Source organism: Erythranthe guttata, chromosome 9 (assembly GCF_056151865.1).
Source record: "Erythranthe guttata isolate IM_541 chromosome 9, IM_541, whole genome shotgun sequence".
Classification (NCBI taxonomy): Eukaryota; Viridiplantae; Streptophyta; class Magnoliopsida; order Lamiales; family Phrymaceae; genus Erythranthe; species Erythranthe guttata.
In genome coordinates, this window is record NC_142541.1 from 14,485,532 (window position 1) to 14,510,156 (window position 24,625).

At 34.7% G+C, this 24,625-nt stretch overlaps 3 protein-coding genes across 3 annotated transcripts; 2 read left to right on the forward strand and 1 right to left on the reverse strand.

Moving 5' to 3' along the window:
- Nucleotides 1-201: 201 nt before the first annotated feature.
- LOC105975782 (pyrophosphate-energized vacuolar membrane proton pump 1) lies at nt 202-5,934 on the reverse strand. Its single transcript, XM_013001012.2, has 8 exons — nt 5,439-5,934; nt 2,990-3,564; nt 2,523-2,902; nt 2,363-2,449; nt 1,937-2,267; nt 1,391-1,801; nt 751-810; nt 202-668 (listed from the first exon to the last, which is right to left on the reverse strand). Exons 1-8 carry the CDS (start codon nt 5,695-5,697, stop codon nt 462-464), a joined length of 2,310 nt encoding a protein of 769 aa, XP_012856466.2. The 5' UTR covers nt 5,698-5,934; the 3' UTR covers nt 202-461.
- A 10,472-nt stretch (nt 5,935-16,406) lies between these two features.
- On the forward strand, nt 16,407-18,808 carry NHO1 (Actin-like ATPase superfamily protein). The gene is made up of 4 exons (XM_013001161.2): nt 16,407-16,725; nt 16,889-17,110; nt 17,304-18,270; nt 18,398-18,808. Exons 1-4 carry the CDS (start codon nt 16,592-16,594, stop codon nt 18,641-18,643), a joined length of 1,569 nt encoding a protein of 522 aa, XP_012856615.2. The 5' UTR covers nt 16,407-16,591; the 3' UTR covers nt 18,644-18,808.
- A 4,653-nt stretch (nt 18,809-23,461) lies between these two features.
- Nucleotides 23,462-24,292, forward strand: LOC105975600 (VQ motif-containing protein). The gene has a single exon (XM_013000797.2). The coding sequence runs from the start codon at nt 23,572-23,574 to the stop codon at nt 24,157-24,159; it is 588 nt and encodes a 195-aa protein (XP_012856251.2). The 5' UTR covers nt 23,462-23,571; the 3' UTR covers nt 24,160-24,292.
- The last annotated feature ends 333 nt before the right edge of the window (nt 24,293-24,625 follow it).

The window sequence follows — 24,625 nt, forward strand, 5'->3', positions numbered from 1 at the left end:
CACAAAATTCAAACTACAGGGAGTCATGTGCTAATATTGAAAGTACAAGGGGGTCATGTGCACAAACCTCAAACCACAGGGGGTTAAGTGCTATTTAATTTCATGCAGGTGTTTTTGCTTCAGCATTGGCTAATGTAATTGCCAATTAAAAAAGTGTTCTTATAACAAAACCATTACAAAGAAAAGTAAGAAAAATGGGACTTTTTAAGACAAAAAACTAATACTTGTGATGGATGCAGATTTTTTTTATCATCATTCAATTTAACCAGCAGAATTATCATCATCATCAATTCAACAAAATTTAAAATCTCGCTAGCTACGACCTAACTTAAAAAAAAAAAAAACAGAGAAAATTCCCGTACTTGAGAAAATTGGACACGAAAAAACAGAGCGAAAGATGCTTCTTACATTGGGAAAAGTAGGAGAGAAAATGAGAGACGAAGAGCATGTTTGATGATTGATCAGAAGAGTTTAAAGAGAAGACCACCGTGAGTGGCAAAGAAAGGAGCAAAAACGAGGGACTCGACTGCCATTAGCTTGATGAGGATGTTTAGTGAAGGGCCTGAAGTGTCCTTTAGTGGGTCCCCTATCGTGTCACCTATGACAGCAGCCTTGTGCGGTTCCGATCCTTTTGGCCCGAGTGTTCTTGCATGCTCCGATGCACCCGCCTATATAATATAATATAATATTTAAAAACTTCCATGAATAAATAAAAATAAATAATAATTGGTTTTTATACGAGATGTTTACCTCGATGTATTTCTTGGCGTTGTCCCATGCACCACCAGTGTTCGATGCAGATATCGCAACCTGTAATTAGCGCACCAAGAACAAAGTCCATTAAATCGAATTCAAATACTAATATAGTGTGTGGAAATTGGAACGGAATTTCCGAATTCCGACGTTTCTAATCTGACAATTTCCGATTTTGGAACTTATCTTTTTATTCCAACTTCCGAATGTTCCGATTTTTTCGAATTAATTTTTAGTGAAATTGGAGTACATATTAGATTCCAATTTTCTTTCCGAAAACTCCAATTAATGTCCGAAAATTACACTTAATATATCAATTTTATTATGTATTTTATAGCCTATAGGTGACCTGAAAAATGGAAGTTCTGAATTTTGCCGATTTCGATTGACAATTTCAGATTTTGGAACAAGTTTCTCATTCCAATTCCCGAAATTCCAAATTATTTTTAACGGGATTCGAATTAGTTTTTCACTTCCGGGGAAATTGGAATTAGTTTTTAACTTCCGAAAAAAATGGAATTTTCCAAAAGTGCCAATTCCGATCCAATCCGTCTGATTTCCACCCCTAAATATATCCTAAAGCCTCGTTCGGTTCAGAAGATAAGTCATGATTAGATTAAATTAAATTAAAATATACCTGAACGCCAGAAACGAGGGCACCGGCGAGAACCCCAGCGAGTGTCTCAACCCCAAAGAAGGTTCCGACAATCAAAGGCGTAAGCATGACTAGGCAGCCAGGTGGAATCATCTCCTTAATCGAAGCATCGGTCGATATCTTCACACACCTGGCGTAATCCGGTTTGGCGGTACCTTCCATAATACCAGGAATAGTGTTGAACTGCCTCCTCACTTCCTCCACCATCTTCAAGGCGGCACTGCCCACACTCTTCATCGTCATGGCTGAGAACCAGTACGGCAGCATCGCTCCGACAATTAATCCGATGAAGACTTTCGGAGTCAACACGTCAACTGTCTTGATTTCCGCTCTGCTAACAAACGCTCCGAACAGTGCCAATGAAACGAGTGCAGCTGATCCAATTGCAAAACCCTAAAAATAAAAAACGGAATCAGCATTAATTATATGGTAATATGTGCGTGCGTGTGTGTGTGTGTGTGTGTGTGTGTGTGTGTGTGTGTGTGTGTGTGTGTGTTGAAGTAGCTGCACAATCGATGAATGAAACACCTTTCCGATGGCGGCAGTGGTGTTTCCGGCAGCATCAAGAGCGTCGGTTCTCTCGCGAATGCGGTGGCTCATACCGGCCATCTCAGCTATACCGCCAGCGTTATCGCTGATCGGACCATAAGCATCGATAGCTAAGCCGGTAGCAATTGTGCTCAGCATACCCAGAGCAGCTACAGCAATACCGTACATGGCGGCAAACGTGAAACTAACGAATATGCTAACTGCGATTGCGAAAATCGGAATTATGACTGATTTGTAACCCAACGCAAGACCGAATATAACATTGGTCGCAGCACCGGTTCTGCATGAATCAGCAACATCCTGCACGGGGCTGCATAAAAAAAAGATTGGATTTTTATTTTTTATTTTATTTTTTAAATGACAAAAACTTCGATGGGGTAAGTAAAATAAAAGAATTATTCGTACCTGTAAGCATTGCTTGTGTAATATTCAGTGACGAACCCGATAATGAGTCCAGCCCAAAGACCGACGCAAACGCATAGGAATAGTTCCCTGTAACGGCAATATTACGTTATGAAAACAATTTCGATTTTTGAGCGGTGGCGTATATACGAGTTGTACTTACCAATTCTTGACGACTTTTTGAGCGCCGAAATTAAAGATTGTGAAGGAAGAAGGCAGGCAAGTCCACGTGACGATTGCAACTCCGACAGTCATAAGAACAGTGGAGATGATTAGCTGCTTCTTCAATGCCGGTTCGATTTCTTTTACAGCCTTGATCTCAAAAAAGTCGGTAGCGAAAAGAGTGGTTATCAAACAAACCAAGATTCCCATTGAGCTGATAAGCAACGGGTAGCACATTGCGGTGAAATCGTGAGTCAACCCAAAAGACGAAATCGAGGCCACAACAAGAGCCGCGCACGATGACTCGGCGTACGAACCGAAAAGATCGGACCCCATTCCAGCAATATCTCCCACATTGTCACCAACATTATCCGCAATCACCTGCAAAATTATAAGGCTATATTATAAGGCGAACTTTTATAAAATTATAAATAAATAAATAAAAAATTCAAGAAAACGGTAGCTTACGGCAGGGTTTCTGGGGTCATCTTCCGGAATGTTCCGCTCGACCTTACCGACGAGGTCAGCACCAACATCGGCGGCCTTCGTGTAAATCCCACCACCGACTCTTCCAAACAAAGCCATGGAGGACCCGCCGAGACCGTATCCGGTAATAGCTTCGAAAAGCCCTTCCCAGTCGTCACCGTAGTAAATCTTGAATAAATTTATGGTGATGTAGAGAACCAAAAGCCCGTTTGCCGCTAGGAGAAAACCCATTACAGCGCCGGATCGGAACGCAACTATGAAGGCCTTTCCGACACCTTTTCGGGCTTCGAGGGTCGTTCGTGCGTTCGCATAGGTGGCGATTTTCATGCCTAGGAAACCGGATATGACTGAGGTGACTGCACCGAGCAAGAAGGAGGCGGTGCTGAAAATGGCGGTGGCGAGGGCTGGTTTGCAGAGGGTTTCTTTGTTGTACGTGCATGGCTGGTTCTTTGTGCTGAAACCCTCGACTGAACCGAGGAAGAGGAAGATGAGGATCGCGAAAGCTATCATGAAGATTCCCACGTATTGGTATTCGGTGTAGAGGAATGATGTTGCTCCTGAAAAATCGAGAAACGGGCTTTTTTTGTGTCAGCTAAGAAGCTAAGGCAATATTCGGTTCGGTAAGACTAGGAGTGAAAATTGGAACGGAAATTCTGAATTCCGATTTTTTTGGGAACCGAACTGGAATACAATTTCCGATCCAGTTTTACTTTCCGAAAATTCCGATCTTTTCCGAAAATTACTGTCATAAAATCAGTATTATTATGTGTGTTGTATTATAGGTGACCAAAATTTGAAATTTCAGAATTCCACCGATTCCAATCCAAAAAAAATCGATTTTACAGTAAGTTTTTTTCGTTACAATTTCCGATTTCCGTTCCAAATTCCGATCCGATTGTTCGATTTCCACCCCTAGGTAAGACGTATTCGGTTCGTTATGAAAACAGATTTTTACTTCGATTAAAAAAAAAGAATATATGTTGAAAAAATCGAGTTACTTGAGATTAATTCTTGATTCAACCCCTTTAAAGTTCATTCACTCTCGGTTTAAAATTACAATTAAATCAAGCTCAAATACAACTTTTAAAACTCAAAATCAAAATTATGAGCATCAAACAATAAAAAAATCAGACCGGGCCGGGCCGGTAACAGTTTCTAAATAAAATTGATATCGGAAAGCAGTATCAATTGATAAGGGACTTGCTATTTACGGTTTGAAAATTGCTATTTGCGATTTATAACAAAAAACACTTTATCTCTCTAAAACCCCAAAACTTCCCAAAAAAATCCAAAAACCCCCCAAAAGGCATAAAAGCCCAACTTGGGCGCCCATTCATGCAGTGCACGCCCAAGTTGGGTGTGCAAGCTGCATTTGGGCGCCCGAGTTGGGCGTCCAGTGCAAATTTTTCTTTTTTAATTGAACGCCCAAGATGGACGCCCAAGGCGTGTACTTATTTGCATTTGGGCGCCCATCTTGGGCGTTCCAACATGTTTTTGCGAAAAAAAAAAAAAAAAACCCTACAAATCGATTTGTAGGGCTTTTTAACATGAAATTGGTTCCGTAATCGACCTACCCAATGCATATTACACATAAAAGAGTCGAAATTACATCAAAAAATCGAAGCCCAACCCTTCTTCAAGCATGATTTCGAATTTTCGAATTTTTTTTTTTTTTTTTGCTATTTACAGTTTGGGGGGTTTTTGGATTTTTTTGAGATAAAAGTATTTTTTTTTATAAACCGCAAATAGCAATTTTCTAACCGTAAATAGCATTTCATATTGATAAACTATGACCCTTAACATAAACCATAGTCAATAAAATACTAAAAAATACTCTGCCCCAGATCTAGACAACATTAATAAAATTGAATTAAATAATGAAACAAAATCAGATCTGTCAGCATTTGTCGGTGCCAACATAAAACCCTAAACCCCTTCCCTACTCGCCGCCAAGAAAATCCAACAATCTTTGTTTTACCAAATTATAAAAATATTTCAGAATATCCAAAAATAATATTAATAATAATAAAATTTTCAGTTCCGTGCATGTAGGAATTCAGAAAGAATTTAGATATCAACTCTCCTGAAAATTACACGTTTTAATCTAACTTCCAACACTTGGCAAAAATAAGCTTTTCTTACAGCAAGAAAAAGATTCCATTCTGGAATCTCGTACTGGAAAAATAATATTAATTTAATTAAATGTTAGTTCAAAAGTTATTACTCCAGCTCAAATTTTCAATACTGGATAAGATCAAACATAAAAATTGCATCCTTTTTTTTACACTCTTGCTTCACCTCAGTTCACTAATACACACACACAAACAAACAAACAAACGCGCGCAAGCGCGCGTACGAATCACGCGCGCGAATATGAATACACATCAGGTAAGTATGAAAAAAATAATCAGATCTGGAAAGAAATTCTAACCCTCGGAGATAGCATTCTGGATCTCGGCGCACTTAGCGACGACGTTTTGGTCGTCGATTCCGTCCTCCTCCTCAATCAGGTAGTCGTTGTAGCCGCCGTTCTTCCCGTTGTTTGCAGCCGGCGCGGCGGCGGCGGCGCTTCTCTCCGGCGAGACCTTGACTTTGGACACGATGTACCACTGCACAAGCGAGAAGATGATGCCGACGACGGCGCACACCGGAATCACGATCTCCGTCCCCTGTTCTGACAGCAACGCCATTCTCACCGGAAACCTAACTACTCTCCCCACCGGAGTAAACACAAATATATAAACAGGAAGAAAAGGATAAAATGGGAAGAAAAAAACTGGGAGCAGATTAGCAAGGAAAACAGAGGGCCGGGAAAATGAGGAGGTTGTAGAAGGGGAGTGTGGGAGTATACTTATAGCAACAAAATTCGGACAAGGATAAAAGGGGGGAATTATTGCATGCGAGGATGTCCACTGTAACTAGGGTGTGGACCTTTGGATTTTTCAGTATGCTCTTTTGTTTGCTGAGGTGTCAATTTTTAATTATTTCTTTTATTCCCAATTTAATATGGAACGACTTATAATATGGAACGGATGGAGTATTTGATACCGAACGAAGTTCGTTTGTTAATAGCTCGTTTGTCAATACAAGAATCGAACGTCAGTATATATTTTTGTTCGATAAACTGTGAAATTCAGCTAGAAACAAAAAATTGCAAAAATATGAATAAAATAGGAAAAGGGTATAAAGTGAAAATGAATTAGGCATTTATTCCATACTTTTCACGATCATGGAAAAAAGTTACACGCAAGCTGGTGATAAGATTGAATAACTATAAATCAATCCTTTCCTTTTTAATGCTATCAATGTTTTAACTTTCAATTATTGTGAATTTTGTTTTTGAATTCTTTTTTGTTTATTGTAATTTCATTTCATTGTATCACTTTATTCTCTTTCATGCAAAATCCAAACCAAAATGCATCTTATCCAAAATTAAAAGTAAAAAAAAAAAAAAAATCCTCATTTTTTGTTAATTACAACCATCACTCGACTATAAATCTTCTTACACGTCCATTCTTGTGGTGTCAAATTTAGTGGAATCTTCTAGATTACGTGGAATATTCTCCAAGTTTATACCCGTTTTACCTCATTCGAGTTCCTCATTTTGAAACAAGATGGTCATAAGATGTATCTCTTGGCTTGTAGATATCAGATTGTGTTGGATCAAAAACTGCATTTTTGCACAAAACGAGTACAAATAGAGAGCATTTCACGAAATATAGAAAATTATGCTGAATGTGACACCATAAAAATGAACATGTAAGAAAATTTATAGTTAAATGATGATTGTAATTACCAGAACATGAGGGATTTTTTTCCTAATTTGTCCTTACGATTATAATTTACCCTTATTCTAACGCATGCTTAATTAATTATTTTATGTTCAATTCATCAATATTCAACAACAAAGAATTTATTATTGTTGAATTCTCACTTTGTATACCTTAACTCCCGTTTTAAACATGCAAGTCTAAAGTATCTCATTTTATCTATCTTTAAAGTGCTTAATTATAGTTCACAGTTTGCTTTCTAACACTTAGGTGGTGTTTGCAAATGCTTTTTGAAAGTGATTATGCGGTTTTTTTTTGCTCATAATCTGTTTTTAGGTGTTTGCAAAATTAACTTTTGCTTTTGCTTCTCTTAAAATAATCTGCTTTAAGCTATTTTTTTAAAAGCAGCCCTAACCCTGTTTTTTCAATTTTAGTTCATTTTCCGAAATATTTGCAAACACCCCCAACTTTTAGAAATAAGCACTTAAAACTAACTTAAACCACAATCACTAACTTCTGCTTTTAAATAATCATTTGCAAACACCACCTTACTATTTGATTAGGCTGACACGACTTATCAACTTTGTATAATTACCGACCGACATGTTTATCACTATTTAATGTTGACAACTTGCCAAAAATTGAAAATTACTCCATTGGCGGGAAATATTGATTAGCTGTGTCAACTAACATAATATTTTTATTTTTTTAAATTCAAATTATATTATAAATTAGGAAAGTGGCCATCTAAAATTGGACTATAATCAACTCCATATTTTAACCCTAAACTTCTATTCTATTAGTAGAGATTATGTTATGATGGTCAACAAAATAATGTTAGGACGTCGAGCTTGGTTCCGGCGAAAATCTTCTGATGATTAATTGAGACAAACATATGGAGAAAATGTAAGCAAAATATTATGTAGTAAAATGATAATTAAAAAGGGTAAATTACAAACACCCCCCTGAGGTATGGTCAAATTACAAAAACGCCCATTTTGTTTGGATAATTACAACCACCCATCAACTCCTCAAATTTAATGGAATCTTCGAGATTATATAGAATATTTTCACTTTTATACCCGTTTTATCCCATTCAAACTCTACATTATGAAGCAAGATGATCATAATATGTGATTTTTAGCTTGTATATATCAGTTTGTAGTGCATCGGAAACTGTATTTTTACACAAAACGAGTACAAACTAGATCACATTTCACGGAATCTAGATGATTATGTTGAATTTGGCACCATAAAGGTGGATGTGTAAGAAAAAATCATAGTTGAGGGGGGTAGATATAATTATCTAAACAAGAGGGGGGTTTTTGTAATTTGACCATACCTCAGGGGGGTGATTGTAATTTACCCTAATTAAAAATTGAATCACATGTAATAATAATTAAACTATTTATATGTTATTATTTAACTATGGGCCTTAAATATTAAATTGGGCTTTAGTTAATAGGTGAGGCCAGGAGATGAGGGTGCACTGCACCAGATGGACTAGGACGCATCAGATAATTGCTCGGCGGTGGCTTTTGGTCTGGCAGGCGTACGAGTAGTTACTGACGTTTGCTTTGCATAGATTAGCGTGAACCTCTTTTGCACCGGATAATCCTTTTTATTTATTTTGTCTTGCCTATAATTTCCACGTCAGCATTAAATTCATAACTATTTCATATTCTATCTCCAATAAAACTATATCTACATTATAAATTCACACAATATTGAAGGAAACAAAAATGTAATAAATACGTTATTTAGTTTAGATTATATGAAATTGTATTAATTTTCTACATTAATTAATTATTTACTAGTTTCTAAAACATTTGATTTACCTGATTAAAATTCCTAAGCTTTGGTATTATATGTCATTTGTCGGTAAAACCTTTTATTTGATATAATTAACATGTAGTTTGAGCTTTGAAGGATGAAATATTATTTTACTTGTTTAGTCACACTTATTAAATTAATTTTGGTGGAGAGGTACGCTGTTAATTTAACATAATATTGGCATTTAATAGCGAATTTTTATAAAAATATAAACATTGACAATCGAACGTGTTACGAGCTCCCATAATTCGGTTAGTAGAACATCATAGTGGAATCTAAACGGCCGTAAACTAACAAGAATAGTAGAATTAGGGCCAAAAATGATTTTTTTTTCAAATAATTATAATTTTTTTCAAACAAAAATAAAACTTTATTTTTGCAGAAGATTTGCAGCAATAATGAGCAGCAGACAAATGTATCGAATTATGTGTTCATTATTATCCACATATAATTAATTACTGCAAATTTAAAGTGCCACTTGCGAAAACAGCACCCTACTAAAATAAGTGCAAGATAATGTTATATAGCTCAATTATAAAATATTTAATTATGTGACAACTATGAAGCCCTATTCATAAATAATTAAAGATTTTTACTGATTCGGACCAAAACCAGACCAAGAGACCCCAAACAGAAGGCCCATTAACAAAGGCCCAAACATGGTATAGATAGCCTGATTGGGGGAGGGCGGCCCAGAAAAAAAAGACCCGGCTCTTAAACCCGCACCCACCTCGAGTAAACGACAAAAGAGGAGAATGAGGTCCCGTGGGTACTAGCGTCGCGAGGGGACAAAGCGAGCACGGGAAGAAGGGTATAAATGCATTGACAGCGCCCCAGCGGCGCATTAAATACTCTGACAGTGGTATTTAATGCCCGAATGACAAGATGCGATCGGAAAACCGAGAAAAGCCGGAGAGGGGCTGCCAAGCACATCTAGGCCTGGTCATGAGAGAGGCCATCATGATCCGGGCCGCCCGCTCTAAAGCAAGGAAAGTGCATCGCATGGCTGCTCGACCGGAATTTAAGGCCCTGGCCGGGGAAATGGGCCAAACGAACACTATAAAGGGATGTGTGTGCCCACCCAAAAGGCCAGGTTTTTTACATACTTTTCAAATACACATATCTAAAAGAGAACCTTCGAAGCTTCACGTAATTCGTTACTGACTTGATCGTCGGAGTGCTAACTCTGGCGTTAGTCCGACTCCCTTTTTTGCAGGTCATACCTGCCTCTGCAAAGGAGACCAAGGGATCGTGTTTCTTTCGAACGGATCATTTACTAACAACTTAATTTAGTACTCCAAAATTAATTATGCAACCCCATCAACTTATAAATCGACTGCTTAAAATTGATTTTCGATAATAATATATTTGAAATTTTAATCAAAAATTATATTAACGAAAAAATTACAAAATAAACAATGAACTGTAATATTATAACATTTTATATTTATTGTATATTATTTAAATAAAAAATAATATATAAAAAATAAAAAAATGTACTTGTTTTATTTAAATTAAAAAAAAATATTCTTAGCCTTGAAGAAAATAAAAAGTCTAGTTTTGTTTAGGCTTTACTTTGATGGGATAAATGTACTGTCTTTTTTCCTTCCTGGGCTTTCTGGACAAATAAAAGAAAATGATTTTGAATTTGTTTGACGCCCAGCCCATATAGCAAGGACCAAAAAGCAAAAGTATTAATTGGAGGGTCCCTTTTGCAAAACAAAGTAGCTGACGGACCAACCATAAATAAATGATAATTGTAGTTGGAGGGAATGCACAAGAAGTCCGCGAGCGAGGTCAACGGTCAAACTTTGATGCATTGCATTAAATTCACCGATAAGGTTGGCCAGTATTTCAGGATCAAATTACAAATATTCAAAGTGTTCATATCAATAATATTATTTTTAATTATTGGGCGACAAAATATTAGAAAAATATCTAATAAAAATTAAAAAAAATACCCCCATATATATGGTGATCTCATATTTTAGAAAAAGACAATCCATGGATTTTAGGATTTTCTTTTTCGAGCCGGCAGAAAAAAGTCCACGGCCCTCGCGTGGTCTCGTGTAAAGTAGGCAACTAAAAATTAAAAACTTACCACACCGTAAATACCACAATTGTCCTTAGTGTTAGGTTTTAGTTCAAAATATCTTCCTTTTATATATAGGGGTTATATGAGATAACCCCCTCATACAAATTCCTTAGAGGCCTAAATCCATATTTTAATTTACTATTAGGGATAACCCCTCATTAAGGTTAATACCTCATTTACCCTTATTATATTTATAAAATATAATTAAAATAAATGGTTAAAGTAACTCCCCTAAAATAACTCCCCCTAAATCTCTCACCAACTCCCCCAAATCTCTCATTAATGCAAGTCACGACATTTCATTTTTCTTTTGATTCTTTTTACAATCTTTTTCGAATTTTGATTTAAAAAATATATTTATTTTTTTTCAATTTTAATTTTTCTAATTGGTTTTTTTTATCCAAGTTTAACAACAAAATTGAAATCCACTAACATACTCATTGAACACCACTATCTATTCATCTATTACAATCTTTTTGTAATTTCGATTTAAAAAATATATATTTTTATTTTCAATTTTCATTTATTTTAATTGGTTTTTTTTACCGCAAGTTTAACAAAAAATTGAAATCCACTATATACTTATTGAAAACCACTATAAATTCATCGAAAACCACTATTCGATTAAAGTAGAAATCAGTATGAAAATATCATAATCAACTTTAATATTAGTATAATGCACCACAAACGTATCGAAATCAAATAAAAATTTACATAATCCACTACGAATTAACGTAATCCATTACACTTATTAAAATCAATACATTAACGTAATATATGGATTGAAATCCACTACATACTCATTGAAAACCACTATAAATTCATTGAAAAACACTATTCGATTAACGTAGAAATCGGTATGAAATTATACGTAATCAACTTTAATATTAATATAATGCACTACAAATGCATCGAAATCGAATAAAAATTTACATAATCCACTATGAATTATCGTAATTCATTACAAAATTAAAAAAATCCACTACAAAGTTATCAAAATCCACTTTATAGGTTAAAGTAATCCACTACAAAATTAACATAATATATGGATTGAAATCCACTACATACTCATTGAAAACCACTATAAATTCATCAAAAGCCACTATTCGATTAAAGTTGAAATTAGTATAAAATTATCGTAAAATCAACTTTCATATTAATATAGTGCACTACAAACGTATCGAGATCGAATAAAAATTTACATAATCCACTACGAATTAACGTAATCCATTACAAAATTATCAAAATCCACTACAAAGTTATCAAAATCCACTTTATAGGTTAAAGTAATCCACTACAAAATTAACATAATATATGGATTGAAATCCACTACATACTCATTGAAAACCACTATAAATTCATCGAAAACCACTATTCGATTAACGTAGAAATCAGTATAAAATTATCGTAAAATCAACTTTCATATTAATATAGTGGACTACAAATTAAACGTATCGAGATCGAATAAGAATTTACATAATCCACTACGAATTAACGTAATCCATTACAAAATTATCAAAATCCACTACAAAGTTATCAAAATCCACTTTATAGGTTAAAGTAATCCACTACAAAATTAACATAATATATGGATTGAAATCCACTACATACTCATTGAAAACCACTATAAATTCATCAAAAGCCACTATTCGATTAAAGTTGAAATTAGTATAAAATTATCGTAAAATCAACTTTCATATTAATATAGTGCACTACAAACGTATCGAGATCGAATAAAAATTTACATAATCCACTACGAATTAACGTAATCCATTACAAAATTATCAAAATCCACTACAAAGTTATCAAAATCCACTTTATAGGTTAAAGTAATCCACTACAAAATTAACATAATATATGGATTGAAATCCACTACATACTCATTGAAAACCACTATAAATTCATCGAAAACCACTATTCGATTAACGTAGAAATCAGTATAAAATTATCGTAAAATCAACTTTCATATTAATATAGTGGACTACAAATTAAACGTATCGAGATCGAATAAGAATTTACATAATCCACTACGAATTAACGTAATCCATTACAAAATTATCAAAATCCACTACAAAGTTATCAAAATCCACTTTATAGGTTAAAGTAATCCACTACAAAATTAACATAATATATGGATTGAAATCCACTACATACTCATTGAAAACCACTATAAATTCATCAAAAGCCACTATTCGATTAAAGTTGAAATTAGTATAAAATTATCGTAAAATCAACTTTCATATTAATATAGTGCACTACAAACGTATCGAGATCGAATAAAAATTTACATAATCCACTACGAATTAACGTAATCCATTACAAAATTATCAAAATCCACTACAAAGTTATCAAAATCCACTTTATAGGTTAAAGTAATCCACTACAAAATTAACATAATATATGGATTGAAATCCACTACATACTCATTGAAAACCACTATAAATTCATCGAAAACCACTATTCGATTAACGTAGAAATCAGTATAAAATTATCGTAAAATCAACTTTCATATTAATATAGTGGACTACAAATTAAACGTATCGAGATCGAATAAGAATTTACATAATCCACTACGAATTAACGTAATCCATTACAAAATTATCAAAATCCACTACAAAGTTATCAAAATCCACTTTATAGGTTAAAGTAATCCACTACAAAATTAACATAATATATGGATTGAAATCCACTACATACTCATTGAAAACCACTATAAATTCATCAAAAGCCACTATTCGATTAAAGTTGAAATTAGTATAAAATTATCGTAAAATCAACTTTCATATTAATATAGTGCACTACAAACGTATCGAGATCGAATAAAAATTTACATAATCCACTACGAATTAACGTAATCCATTACAAAATTATCAAAATCCACTACAAAGTTATCAAAATCCACTTTATAGGTTAAAGTAATCCACTACAAAATTAACATAATATATGGATTGAAATCCACTACATACTCATTGAAAACCACTATAAATTCATCGAAAACCACTATTCGATTAACGTAGAAATCAGTATAAAATTATCGTAAAATCAACTTTCATATTAATATAGTGGACTACAAATTAAACGTATCGAGATCGAATAAGAATTTACATAATCCACTACGAATTAACGTAATCCATTACAAAATTATCAAAATCCACTACAAAGTTATCAAAATCCACTTTATAGGTTAAAGTAATCCACTACAAAATTAACATAATATATGGATTGAAATCCACTACATACTCATTGAAAACCACTATAAATTCATCAAAAGCCACTATTCGATTAAAGTTGAAATTAGTATAAAATTATCGTAAAATCAACTTTCATATTAATATAGTGCACTACAAACGTATCGAGATCGAATAAAAATTTACATAATCCACTACGAATTAACGTAATCCATTACAAAATTATCAAAATCCACTACAAAGTTATCAAAATCCACTTTATAGGTTAAAGTAATCCACTACAAAATTAACGTAATATATGTTTAATGCACTAAAAACTTATCGCAGAAAAACACTTATGCATCAACAACAAACCTATCAAAATCCACTACAAGCTTCCGAATTTATGATAGTGTTGCTCGTGGTTTTCATTGGGTTAGAGTAACCCGGTGATAAACACTACAAACTTATCATCACTCAACATCGTCCCACTTGCTCCCATCACCCGCTTGTGCAAGAACCTAAATCAAAGAAAAATAAGACAACAACGTGTCAATTTAATTCATTCACTAAAAATCGGTCTCCAAAGCAAGAATTTAAAATCCACTATAATCTCGTCAAAACCCATACAAAAATTATCGAAATCCACTAGAATATGAACATAAGCCACTACGAAATAAGTTAATCCACTAAAAAATTACAACAAAAGTGTAATAACAAATACTCAAATAGTGACCGAAAACATGAAGGAGCCTCAAAAGTATATTGAAAATCTCATATATATATAATACCTCATTCAACAATTCGACTAGTTGTCACTTCTATTTTGTTAACCATCATATAGAATTTATTTATGGATATAGAGAAAAAATGACAGCAACAAAAACAGCAGCAAACCAACATCTTAAACAGCTGCAAATTAAAACTTGTGAAGAGAATTAACTGGAGAAATTAAAATTAAAACGATGGTCGATTCTTATGAAGAGAATTAACTGGATAGTGTATACACATAAAAAGTGGTTTAATTTTACTTTTAATGCTACCAATCATCAACAATCAAAATCCAGTACAACACTGTAATTCAAACAACTACAATCGGAATCGAAATATAATTATCAAACACGACAAATTAAAAAAGTAATTTCAAAAATCATTTGAATTTACCTAGTGTTATTTTGGGAATCAATTAAAAATATTATTTCCTCGGCCAGATACAAGAGCCGCTGAACCTCAGCAAGCTGGGCCGGAGACTTCTTCTCCTGGCCGCCGGATTTAGTCGCCGCGCACCGGAAAGCACCAAAACCGGTGACCGGCGCCAGATTGGTCCGGAATAATCGGAGGGGTATTTGGGGATGAAGTGTGGGTCGGAATATCGAGCGAGCGAGCATCATTGTACTACCTGTGAACTTCATAGCTGGCCATTACCGAATCTTCGATTAATTTACAAATATGAAAAATGAATTTCTAAAGAAATGTTATCCACGAACAGAAGTAATGATTTTTTATTTTGTTTTTCTTTTTCCCCCAAGCATTAATAAAATTCCCCACAAATACGTACCTGATTGGAACATCAATATCACCAAGCAATGTTCTGCACAAAAATCCCTCACAAAGATCTGCTTGTCGATTCCAAATCCTATGGATTAAGCCTTGTCATCATCGATTTTTTTCTGGTTATGTCTTCTCTTCTATTTTATGTCATTCCGGCCGCCAAGAGAAGAAAATCGGAAGAAAGAGTGGGTGGATGGGGAAGATGGACATATCGAATTCCGCCCGTCGAGAGAAGAAAAACGGAAAAAAGAGAGGGTGGATGAGGAAGATGGAAATATGGATCGAGATAACGTGGCTAGGGTTAAACGGCGTGAGATTTGGACGGGTTTGGTGGAGGGTATAATTGTACTATATATTTTAAAATTAAATTATGGATTTATCTCAAAAAGGTGAAAAAAAAAATGGACCCCCTCTAATAGGAAATGTAGTATGAGGGGGTTTTGTCAAATAATCCCTTATATATAAGATTAATTAATACTAACTAGTATTTTTTCTGGTGGGATATGTACCTATAATATTTAAATATAAAAAAATATTAACTTTAATACATGACTATAATAATTAAAAATAAATATATTACACTGGTAAAGTAATTTTTTTGAAAAGATCAATAATCATAGAAATTTGATAATACAAACTCACTCGAAGAAAATATATAAACTTAATTATCATATTATGGAGTTGATTGTTATATAAATGAACAATTAATGAAACTAGCAAAAATTAATAAAAAAAATCTACTTCCATATATATGGTGAAAAAAAATGTCTCGCAACTCGCAAGGAATAACTTAATAGCTGGAGCAAGTGAATTTGTTTTAGCTGACCCAAGGCGGAATCACCAATCAATAGGGTCGAGTTTGTCACCCATAGTATTAATTGCATCTATTTTCAATTTTACTAATCAATTAACTTAAAAACAGCTAATCACAAGGATAATTTAGTAATTTACTATATACCTCTACAAATAATTACCAAAAAAGAAAAAGGAAAATGTGATTGGATAATTCAGATCGACATTCCCAAGAAACTCATTTTTCCAGTTAAAAATAGCACTCACTCCCACGCTCCCAATATAAATCATATTTGCTCTGTTTTCCTCTGTTTAGAAGAACGAGAGAGAGTAGAGAGAGAGAGAGTGTAGAGAGAGAGAGAGAGAAGAAGCAAAAATGTCAGGCGAAGAAGTATTCGTTGGGTCCATAGATCAAGGCACAACCAGCACCAGATTCATCATCTACGACCGCTCTGCCAAACCCGTCGGATCTCACCAAGTCGAATTCACTCAATTCTATCCTCAATCAGGGTAATTTTTTTTAATTTTTTTTTTCCGAATAATTTTTAGGTTTTCCACTTCGCGATCACTTGTTTCTGTGTGTGATATAATATTCGATCTCGTTTTGTATTCATCCGTGTTCGTCTTAATCCGATCACCCACCCGTTTTGTTGATTTGGTTTGTGTGGGGCAGATGGGTGGAGCACGACCCGACGGAAATTCTCGAGAGTGTGAGGCTCTGTATTGCGAAGGCCGTTGATAAGGCCACCGCCGCCGGTCACAATGTCGACAGCGGGTTGAAAGCCATCGGTCTGACCAATCAGAGAGAGACAACTGTCATTTGGAGCAAATCCACCGGCTCCCCTCTTTACAACGCCATTGTTTGGATGGATGTACGCACCAGTCCTATTTGCAGGTATTCATTCATTCACCAGATCGATTTTTTTTTCATTACCGATATATGATTTGATTTGATTTGTTATTTGATTGATTAATTACCAACGAAATTGCAATTCAATGTATACTTCTCACTTTATTGATTATTATTCTTGATTTGATTTGGTATTTTATTTTCTAATGTAAGTTGATATTCTCTCCTCCTTTTCAAGAAAACTGGAGAAAGAGTTACCAGGGGGAAGAACACATTTCACCGAGGCATGTGGTTTGCCAATAAGCACTTATTTCAGTGCACTCAAAGTGCTGTGGCTGTTAGAAAATGTCGAAGCAGTGAAAAAAGCCGTTGAGAAAGGAGACGCACTCTTCGGCACAATCGACACGTGGCTGATCTGGAATCTGACAGGTGGCAAGGGGAAAGGCCTCCATGTCACTGACGTGTCCAATGCTTCTAGAACAATGCTGATGAACCTCAAGAACCTCGATTGGGACAAAACCATTCTCGAAACCCTAGGTATCCCCTCCGAAATCCTCCCCAAAATAGTGAGCAACTCCGAAGTCATTGGAACCATCGGCAAAGGGTGGCCGGTGACCGGAATCCCGATCTCCGGCTGCCTCGGCGACCAGCACGCTGCCATGGTGGGCCAGGCCTGTCGGAAGGGCGAAGCCAAGAGCACCTACGGCACGGGTGCTTTCATACTTTTGAACACCGGTGAAGAAATTATCCAATCGAATCACGGGCTTTTGTCCACCCTGGCATACAAGCTGGGCCCCAATGCTCCGACGAACTACGCTCTGGAGGGGTCGATCGCGATCGCCGGAGCGGCGGTGCAGTGGCTGAGGGACAGTCTCGGAATCATCAAAACCGCGGGGGAGATTGAGGAGCTAGCATTGCAGGTGGATTCTTCGGGTGGGGTCTACTTTGTGCCGGCTTTTAATGGGCTTTTTGCACCGTGGTGGAGGGATGATGCGCGTGGGGTTTGTATCGGAATTACGAGGTTTACGAATAAGTCCCATATTGCTAGGGCGGTCCTCGAGAGCATGTGTTTTCAGGTTAAGGATGTCTTGGATTCGATGAACAAGGATGCGGGAGAAAAGGGGGAGGCGAAGAATGACAAGGGGGAGTTTGTGCTTAGGGTTGATGGCGGTGCTACTGTCAATAACCTACTCATGCAAATTCAGGTCTCGATTTCTTTTTTCTTTTGCTTGCATTAACACGAACATGATATCAAGATTGTGCATTGGCTTATCTGCTATGTTACTAGAATGATCATAAAGAATTATATTAAATTTATATTTGGATTGGCAGGCGGACTTGTTAGGTAGCCCGGTGGTGAGACCAGCTGATATAGAGACAACTGCGCTCGGAGCAGCTTATGCCGCCGGATTAGCTGTCGGAGTTTGGACGGAAAACGAGATATTTTCTTCGGTGGAGAAGCAAGAAAAGCCCACCGTTTTCCGACCAGTACTCGGTGAAGAAGTGAGGAAGAAGAAGGTTGAGTCATGGTGCAAGGCTGTGTCCAGAACTTTTGACTTGGCTGATCTCTCTCTGTAATTAAATATTTTATATATATATATATGCACTTTCCAGTTTTCCACTGCTTTTGCTTCTTTGCTTAAATTAATAAACTTTTTTTTTTTTTTGCTTTGTTTAAACTGATGCATCTGCTGTAATAACATTGTTTTGTAATAACAGCAAGAATGTATTTTCCTGTTTTGAGTTGATTATTCACTTCTTGATCCATTTTACTACAATAAGCCCTGTGACGATGTGCTCGGGTTTTAGGGCTGAGGTCTCGATGATTATGGTGTAATCCCATAAGCTTGATTTCCGATCGGAGGAGTTTATGGTAGAATACCCGAAATAATATCCGATACGAGTTTGAGCCTACAACTATAAAACCAGATGGTATACAAGTTTGAGATTATAAAGCCCGATTGTATTTGAATTTGAGCGAACTAAAGCTCGGCTCACATGGCACGATTGTTTTCCCTGGAAGTTATTAATATTTTTTTTAATAAAACTGAAGGATAAACAATTGCAAAAGAAATCAAGAAAACATTAATGAATTTAAATTCAAATTGAGGGTTGTATTGTATGTATTTATGATCATTTGCATGAGCCGTAGCATATAGGTAACTGAACTCTGATTTCTGCAAAATTTTATATCTCCGCAGAAGATAATATTAAATGAAGATGCATCAACTATTGCTGAAATTTCAAACTCTATAACTTCAATGAAGATGCATATTTAATAGGATTGATTCATATACAGTTAAACGTCTATAAATAAATACAGTCGACACTAGTAAAATTCTATTAATTTAGCGAAATATTAAATTATTGTACTAATAATTTAATACGTTTTTATCGAGATGAGACCAAAATAAATTATTAATTAAGCGCATTATTAATTTATCGAGATTCTATTCTAGTAAAAAAAAAGTCATGATGAATTGCCGAAATGAAATAAAATTTCCGCCTAATAGAAAAAAGTGACAATAATAGTGTCGTCCACACACAGAAAAAAAATTAAAAAAAATATCATAAAATAAAATAAAAATTGAAATGATTGAGTGTTCCCTTGGCATCTCCCAAGATTTTCAAAGAGTTGTAATTTCTTCAATATATGACGTCATCATATGATTTACTTTTGACTACAAGAAAATTAGGATGTAGAATTTTTTATTGAAGAACTTAATTATGACGTCAATTTAAGGACTTAAATATCAATTCGGTTATGGTTTCAGAAGTATGTCAACATTCTTGAAATTTAAGAAAAAAAAAAAAAAAAACCATCACTTATGAAAAATGGGTAAGCATAGTAAATTCACGTGTTACAAAAAAATATGAACCAAATTTAAAATGAACAATGCTTATGCTTGTACTATTATAATTTTTTTTCTCCGCAAATTGCATTTCGATGAAATGATTAATTTGATCAAAGAATTTTAATTTCGTAACAATAAATTCACGTTTGGAAATACATATTTCAAATAGTTCGATTTTATTTAAAGTCGTTTCAAATTATTCTTTCGAAATGTAAACCCTTATTGGCAATGTGACACCATTGACTATTAGACAAAACCCTAGCCACTTGATGAGAAAACTCAAATTGCACCAAATTGGCTTACTCACTTTTGTTATGATTTGATGACCATTGTTTTGATTTGCTAAATTTGGAATGGGGCACAATAAAAATTTTCTAGGGTTCAATGATGAGTAATTATATTGAAGATTTTTGTCAAGGGTCCCTTTGAGATTTCACATGTGACTTATGGAGTTGTGTAAAAACTTTGTTATTTATATGATAACAATATTTGAAAATTGATTTAATTCGTGTTTGTTTAGTTTAATGACGTCCCAAGATACCGACGAGGTTCGAATTTGTACGAGACGGATTTCTATTGATCAAATATTGTGCGAGTTTGTTTTGAGCGTTACTATGTTGGCTCTCTCTTAATTAAAACCATGTCGAGCCAGAATAAAAAATTATGTTGGTTGCACTATAAAACTAGGGTAAATTACGGTCACTCTTTGAGTTATGGTTAAATTACGAAACCCCCCATCCTGTTTGGGTAATTACAACCACCCCCTCAACTATCTATTATCTTACGGAAAGACTCCTCTAGAGGTAAATTTAGGAATGTTAATTCGGTATAACCGAAACGAAATTTTGGTACGCCAACATTTCATACCGTTTATCGAACTAAATATACCATTTGTTTCAATAAATAACTGAATTATATAAATTTTATGTAAAATTATTTAAAAAGAGAGGTAACTGTAATTACCCAAACAAGAGGGATTTTTTCGTAATTTGGCCATACTTCAGGGGTGGCCGTAATTTGAGTTCCTACACGTTTGTAGTAGTAATCTTTCCTCACACACACAAACTTCATATATATATATATATATATATATATATATATAGACACACACTACAATTATTTATGTAGATTGAATGGAAGAAGGTGCTACACAAAATTATTGGTGGGAAAGAGAGAAAAAATGGGAGGAAGAAACAAATGAGTGAAATGAAAGGTCACAAAAACAAACAAAAAAATAAAAAAATAAAAACTGAAAAAGGCAAAAAGAAAAACATAAAAGCCAAGAAAAATGTAACTGAAACAAAAGCAAAGCCAGCCTGCTACGTCCTTTTTTTTTTCCTGATGTCCCAACTCATTTTCCCTCACGCAAACAAATTTATTTATTTATTTAATTCAATTAAATAAGAAATAAAAATCTTTTAAAAAAGGGCAAATTACGGCCACCCCAAGGTATGGCCAAATTACGAAAAGACACCTCTTGTTTGGGTAATTACAGCCACCACCCTCCTTTTAAATATTTGTACATAAAATTTATGTAATTCGATTATTACCGAACCAAATCGTATATTTAGTTCGGTAAACGGTATGAAATGTTGGCGTACTGAAATTTCGATTCGGTTTTACCGAATAAACATCCCTAAATTTACCTCTGGAGGGGTCTTTTCGTAAGATAATACATAGCTGAGGGGGTGGCTGTAATTACCCAAACAGGAGGGGGGTTTTCGTAATTTGACAATAACTCAGGGGGTTGGCCGTAATTTGCCCTTAAAAAAATTCGATAGAATCTAAAACGACGCCGTTTATTGACTAGTTTATATTCCTAAATGAATAAATAATTTATAAAACTGCACGCAAATTTAGGATGGGGTGGGAATTTCTGATTGGGGGGAAACGATTTACACTGTTTTTTTCCCTACTGGAGTAAAAAAATAAAAATAATAATAATAAATAAATGGGTTTACAAACACCCATGAGTCATGGTATGGTTAATTTATGAAAAAACCCTTCTTGTTTGGATAATTACATCTACCTCCTCAACTATGATTTTTTCTTACATATCCACCCTTATGGCGTCAAATTCAACACAATCATCTAGATTTTGTGGAATGTGCTCTAGTTTGTGTAAAAATACAGCTTTTGATGCACCACAATCTGATATATACAAGCCAAAAAACATATATTATGATCATCTTGCTTCAAAATGCGGAGTTCAAATATGATAAAACGGGTATAAAAGTGATAATATTCCATATAATCTCGAAAATTCCACTAAATTTGAAACCGCAAGGGTAGACGTGTAAGAAGATTTATAGTTGAGGGGTGGTTGCAATTACCCAAATAAGAGGGGAATTTTTGTAATTTAACTATACCTCAGGGCTGGTTGTAATTTACCTTAAATAAAAAATATAAAAAAAGAAAAAAGAAAGGAAAAGAAACAGTTGTGAGTAGTGACGGGGGCCATTGATGAAACTCTGTAAGAAGTCTACTCCTCGTTTCCCGTTTCAATGCCCCTCATATGACTCATCATTCATCCTCACTTTTTTTTTTTAATTATTAATTTTTATTTCTTACATTTATTTCTCACATTATATTCAAATTTCAAAACTTATTTTTCCATTCTATTTTGCTATTTCCAATTCTTTTGGGACCATTTTGTGTTTGAGCAAATTACAAAAACCCCTTTAGATAAGATTTAATTACAAAAATCATCTCCATGTTTGTATAATTGTGAAAAATACCCTCTAATTTGAGTTTCGAGGTATATTCTAACAGAACTTGTGTTTTCTCTATTTTAGCCTTTAAGTAATCTGAACTAAACCAAAATTTTTACAACGGAACTCCTTATGAATGTTGAGTATTACAATTAACTCCTTGAAATAGTAACAATAAATGCTATGATTATAGTTGTGAGACGGGAAGAAGATGAAACATAGTTTGCAGTTTTTTTTAATGATTTGTTTATATTTAATATATATCTTTTGCAAATCGATTTCATTGTATAAGAAATTAAAAAAAAATAAACGATGAAAAATTACACTCAAATATAAATTATTAATGATACAATATACATATATATATATATGTATATCTTTTAGTTTTAATAATTATGAAATGAAGAATACATATAATATATAAAACTAAAAACAACTATGTTACAAAATTTCGTAAAATGTTGATTTTTTTTTTAAAAAGACATTACAATTTACATTCTAGGTAAATAATATGCTTACAATGACAACCCCCGAGCATAATTTGGTTCGTAAATAGTAGTATTGGAAGAATATTCCATATAATCAAAAACACCGTTAAGATTAACACCGCCAACATATCTCATGGGGCTTTTCGTAATTACACAAATGTATTTGATAGAGGCTTTAGCCAAAAACAAGAGTGGAGATAGTAAAAAACACTGCATTAAACCGAAACTATTCTCCTCCCACAGCATCTGACATTTTTTCACAATCTCCTCATCCATAAATACCACGTCATAATTTATTTTTATTTTTTTTACCAAGAAAATCAAAAAAATATTAAAAAAAATTAATAATAATAAAAAAAAAAACAGCATAAAAGCAAACCCCATTTTGTGGCTTTCTTCCCGCTTCCATTCTTTCTTGATAACTTTTCACAGAGCAATCAAATCAATCTCCCATGGCTTCTTCTTCTTCCAACAACAACCCTAACCCTAACCCACCCACATTCCAAAACGGGTTCGACCCGAATTCCATCCCCAACACCACCTTCGTTCAAGCCGACCCGTCAACTTTCCGTAGCGTCGTTCAACGCCTCACCGGAGCTGACCCAGCCAAGATCTCCGCCGGAAAGCCAAACTCCGGCGAGATGGGTCCCCGCAGACCCGCCTTCAAGCTCCACGAGCGAAGGCCTACAGCCAGAAAGCTGGAGATCAAGCTCGGCGGCGGCGGCGGCGCCGCCGCCGCCGCGCTGCATTCTCCCTCGTGTTCGTCTTCTGCTCCAAGAAACTACCAGAGGAGCTACGGCGGAGAGAGCATGGTTATGGTTTCGCCAGTTTCGCCGTTGGAGTACCTGGCGGCGGCGGCGGCGCGTGGGAGCCCCGGAACTCCGAGATCGCCGGTGGAGGAAGAAGAGAGAGCGATTGCTGATAAGGGTTTCTATTTGCACCCGAGCCCGTTAAGCACTCCGAGAGGATCCGACCCGCCTGAGCTCTTGCCCCTGTTTCCACTTCATTCACCAAGAGATAACTTTAGATCATCATCTTAATTAATTAATTAATTAATTAATTAATTAATTATATTCTTCTACTTATTTATTATTTATTAGTAGTATATGTGATTATTTATTTTTCTTGGATTAATTATGGAGGGAGTAATTAGTACATCATTATGTTATATGTGGGTGAAATATTCTTAGTCTTTAAATGTATTAGAAATTTAGAAATTATTTTAAAATACTAGTAATCTTCTATCTTGCAAGTATTAATTGATCCTTTTGTATTAGTAGTTTAATGTGAATTTTAAGTGCTACTTAATTATTTTAATTAATGTGTATTTTATACGAGAGTGTTTACACAATCTACATATATGGCTGGCTGTAGTTTCTTTTATTGATTTTTTTTTTTTTAAATAATACAAACTCAAGTTACCACTAACAAGACGAGCTTAACAAGCTTTAATTTGAGGGGCTAATTTTATTTTATTTTATTTTTTTCCGAAGGGGCTAATATTAT

Excerpts from the sequence above, each read along its gene's own strand:
- LOC105975782 (XM_013001012.2), bottom strand. The coding sequence starts at position 5,697 with ATGGCGTTGCTGTCAGAACAGGGGACGGAGATCGTGATTCCGGTGTGC. Across the intron at positions 3,565-5,438 it reads CCAGAATGCTATCTCCGAGG|GAGCAACATCATTCCTCTAC; the intron begins GTTAGAATTTCT and ends TCGATTTTTCAG. Across the intron at positions 2,268-2,362 it reads TACACAAGCAATGCTTACAG|CCCCGTGCAGGATGTTGCTG; the intron begins GTACGAATAATT and ends TTTTTTATGCAG.
- NHO1 (XM_013001161.2), top strand. The coding sequence starts at position 16,592 with ATGTCAGGCGAAGAAGTATTCGTTGGGTCCATAGATCAAGGCACAACC. Across the intron at positions 16,726-16,888 it reads CAATTCTATCCTCAATCAGG|ATGGGTGGAGCACGACCCGA; the intron begins GTAATTTTTTTT and ends TGTGTGGGGCAG. Across the intron at positions 18,271-18,397 it reads ACCTACTCATGCAAATTCAG|GCGGACTTGTTAGGTAGCCC; the intron begins GTCTCGATTTCT and ends TTGGATTGGCAG.
- LOC105975600 (XM_013000797.2), top strand. The coding sequence starts at position 23,572 with ATGGCTTCTTCTTCTTCCAACAACAACCCTAACCCTAACCCACCCACA.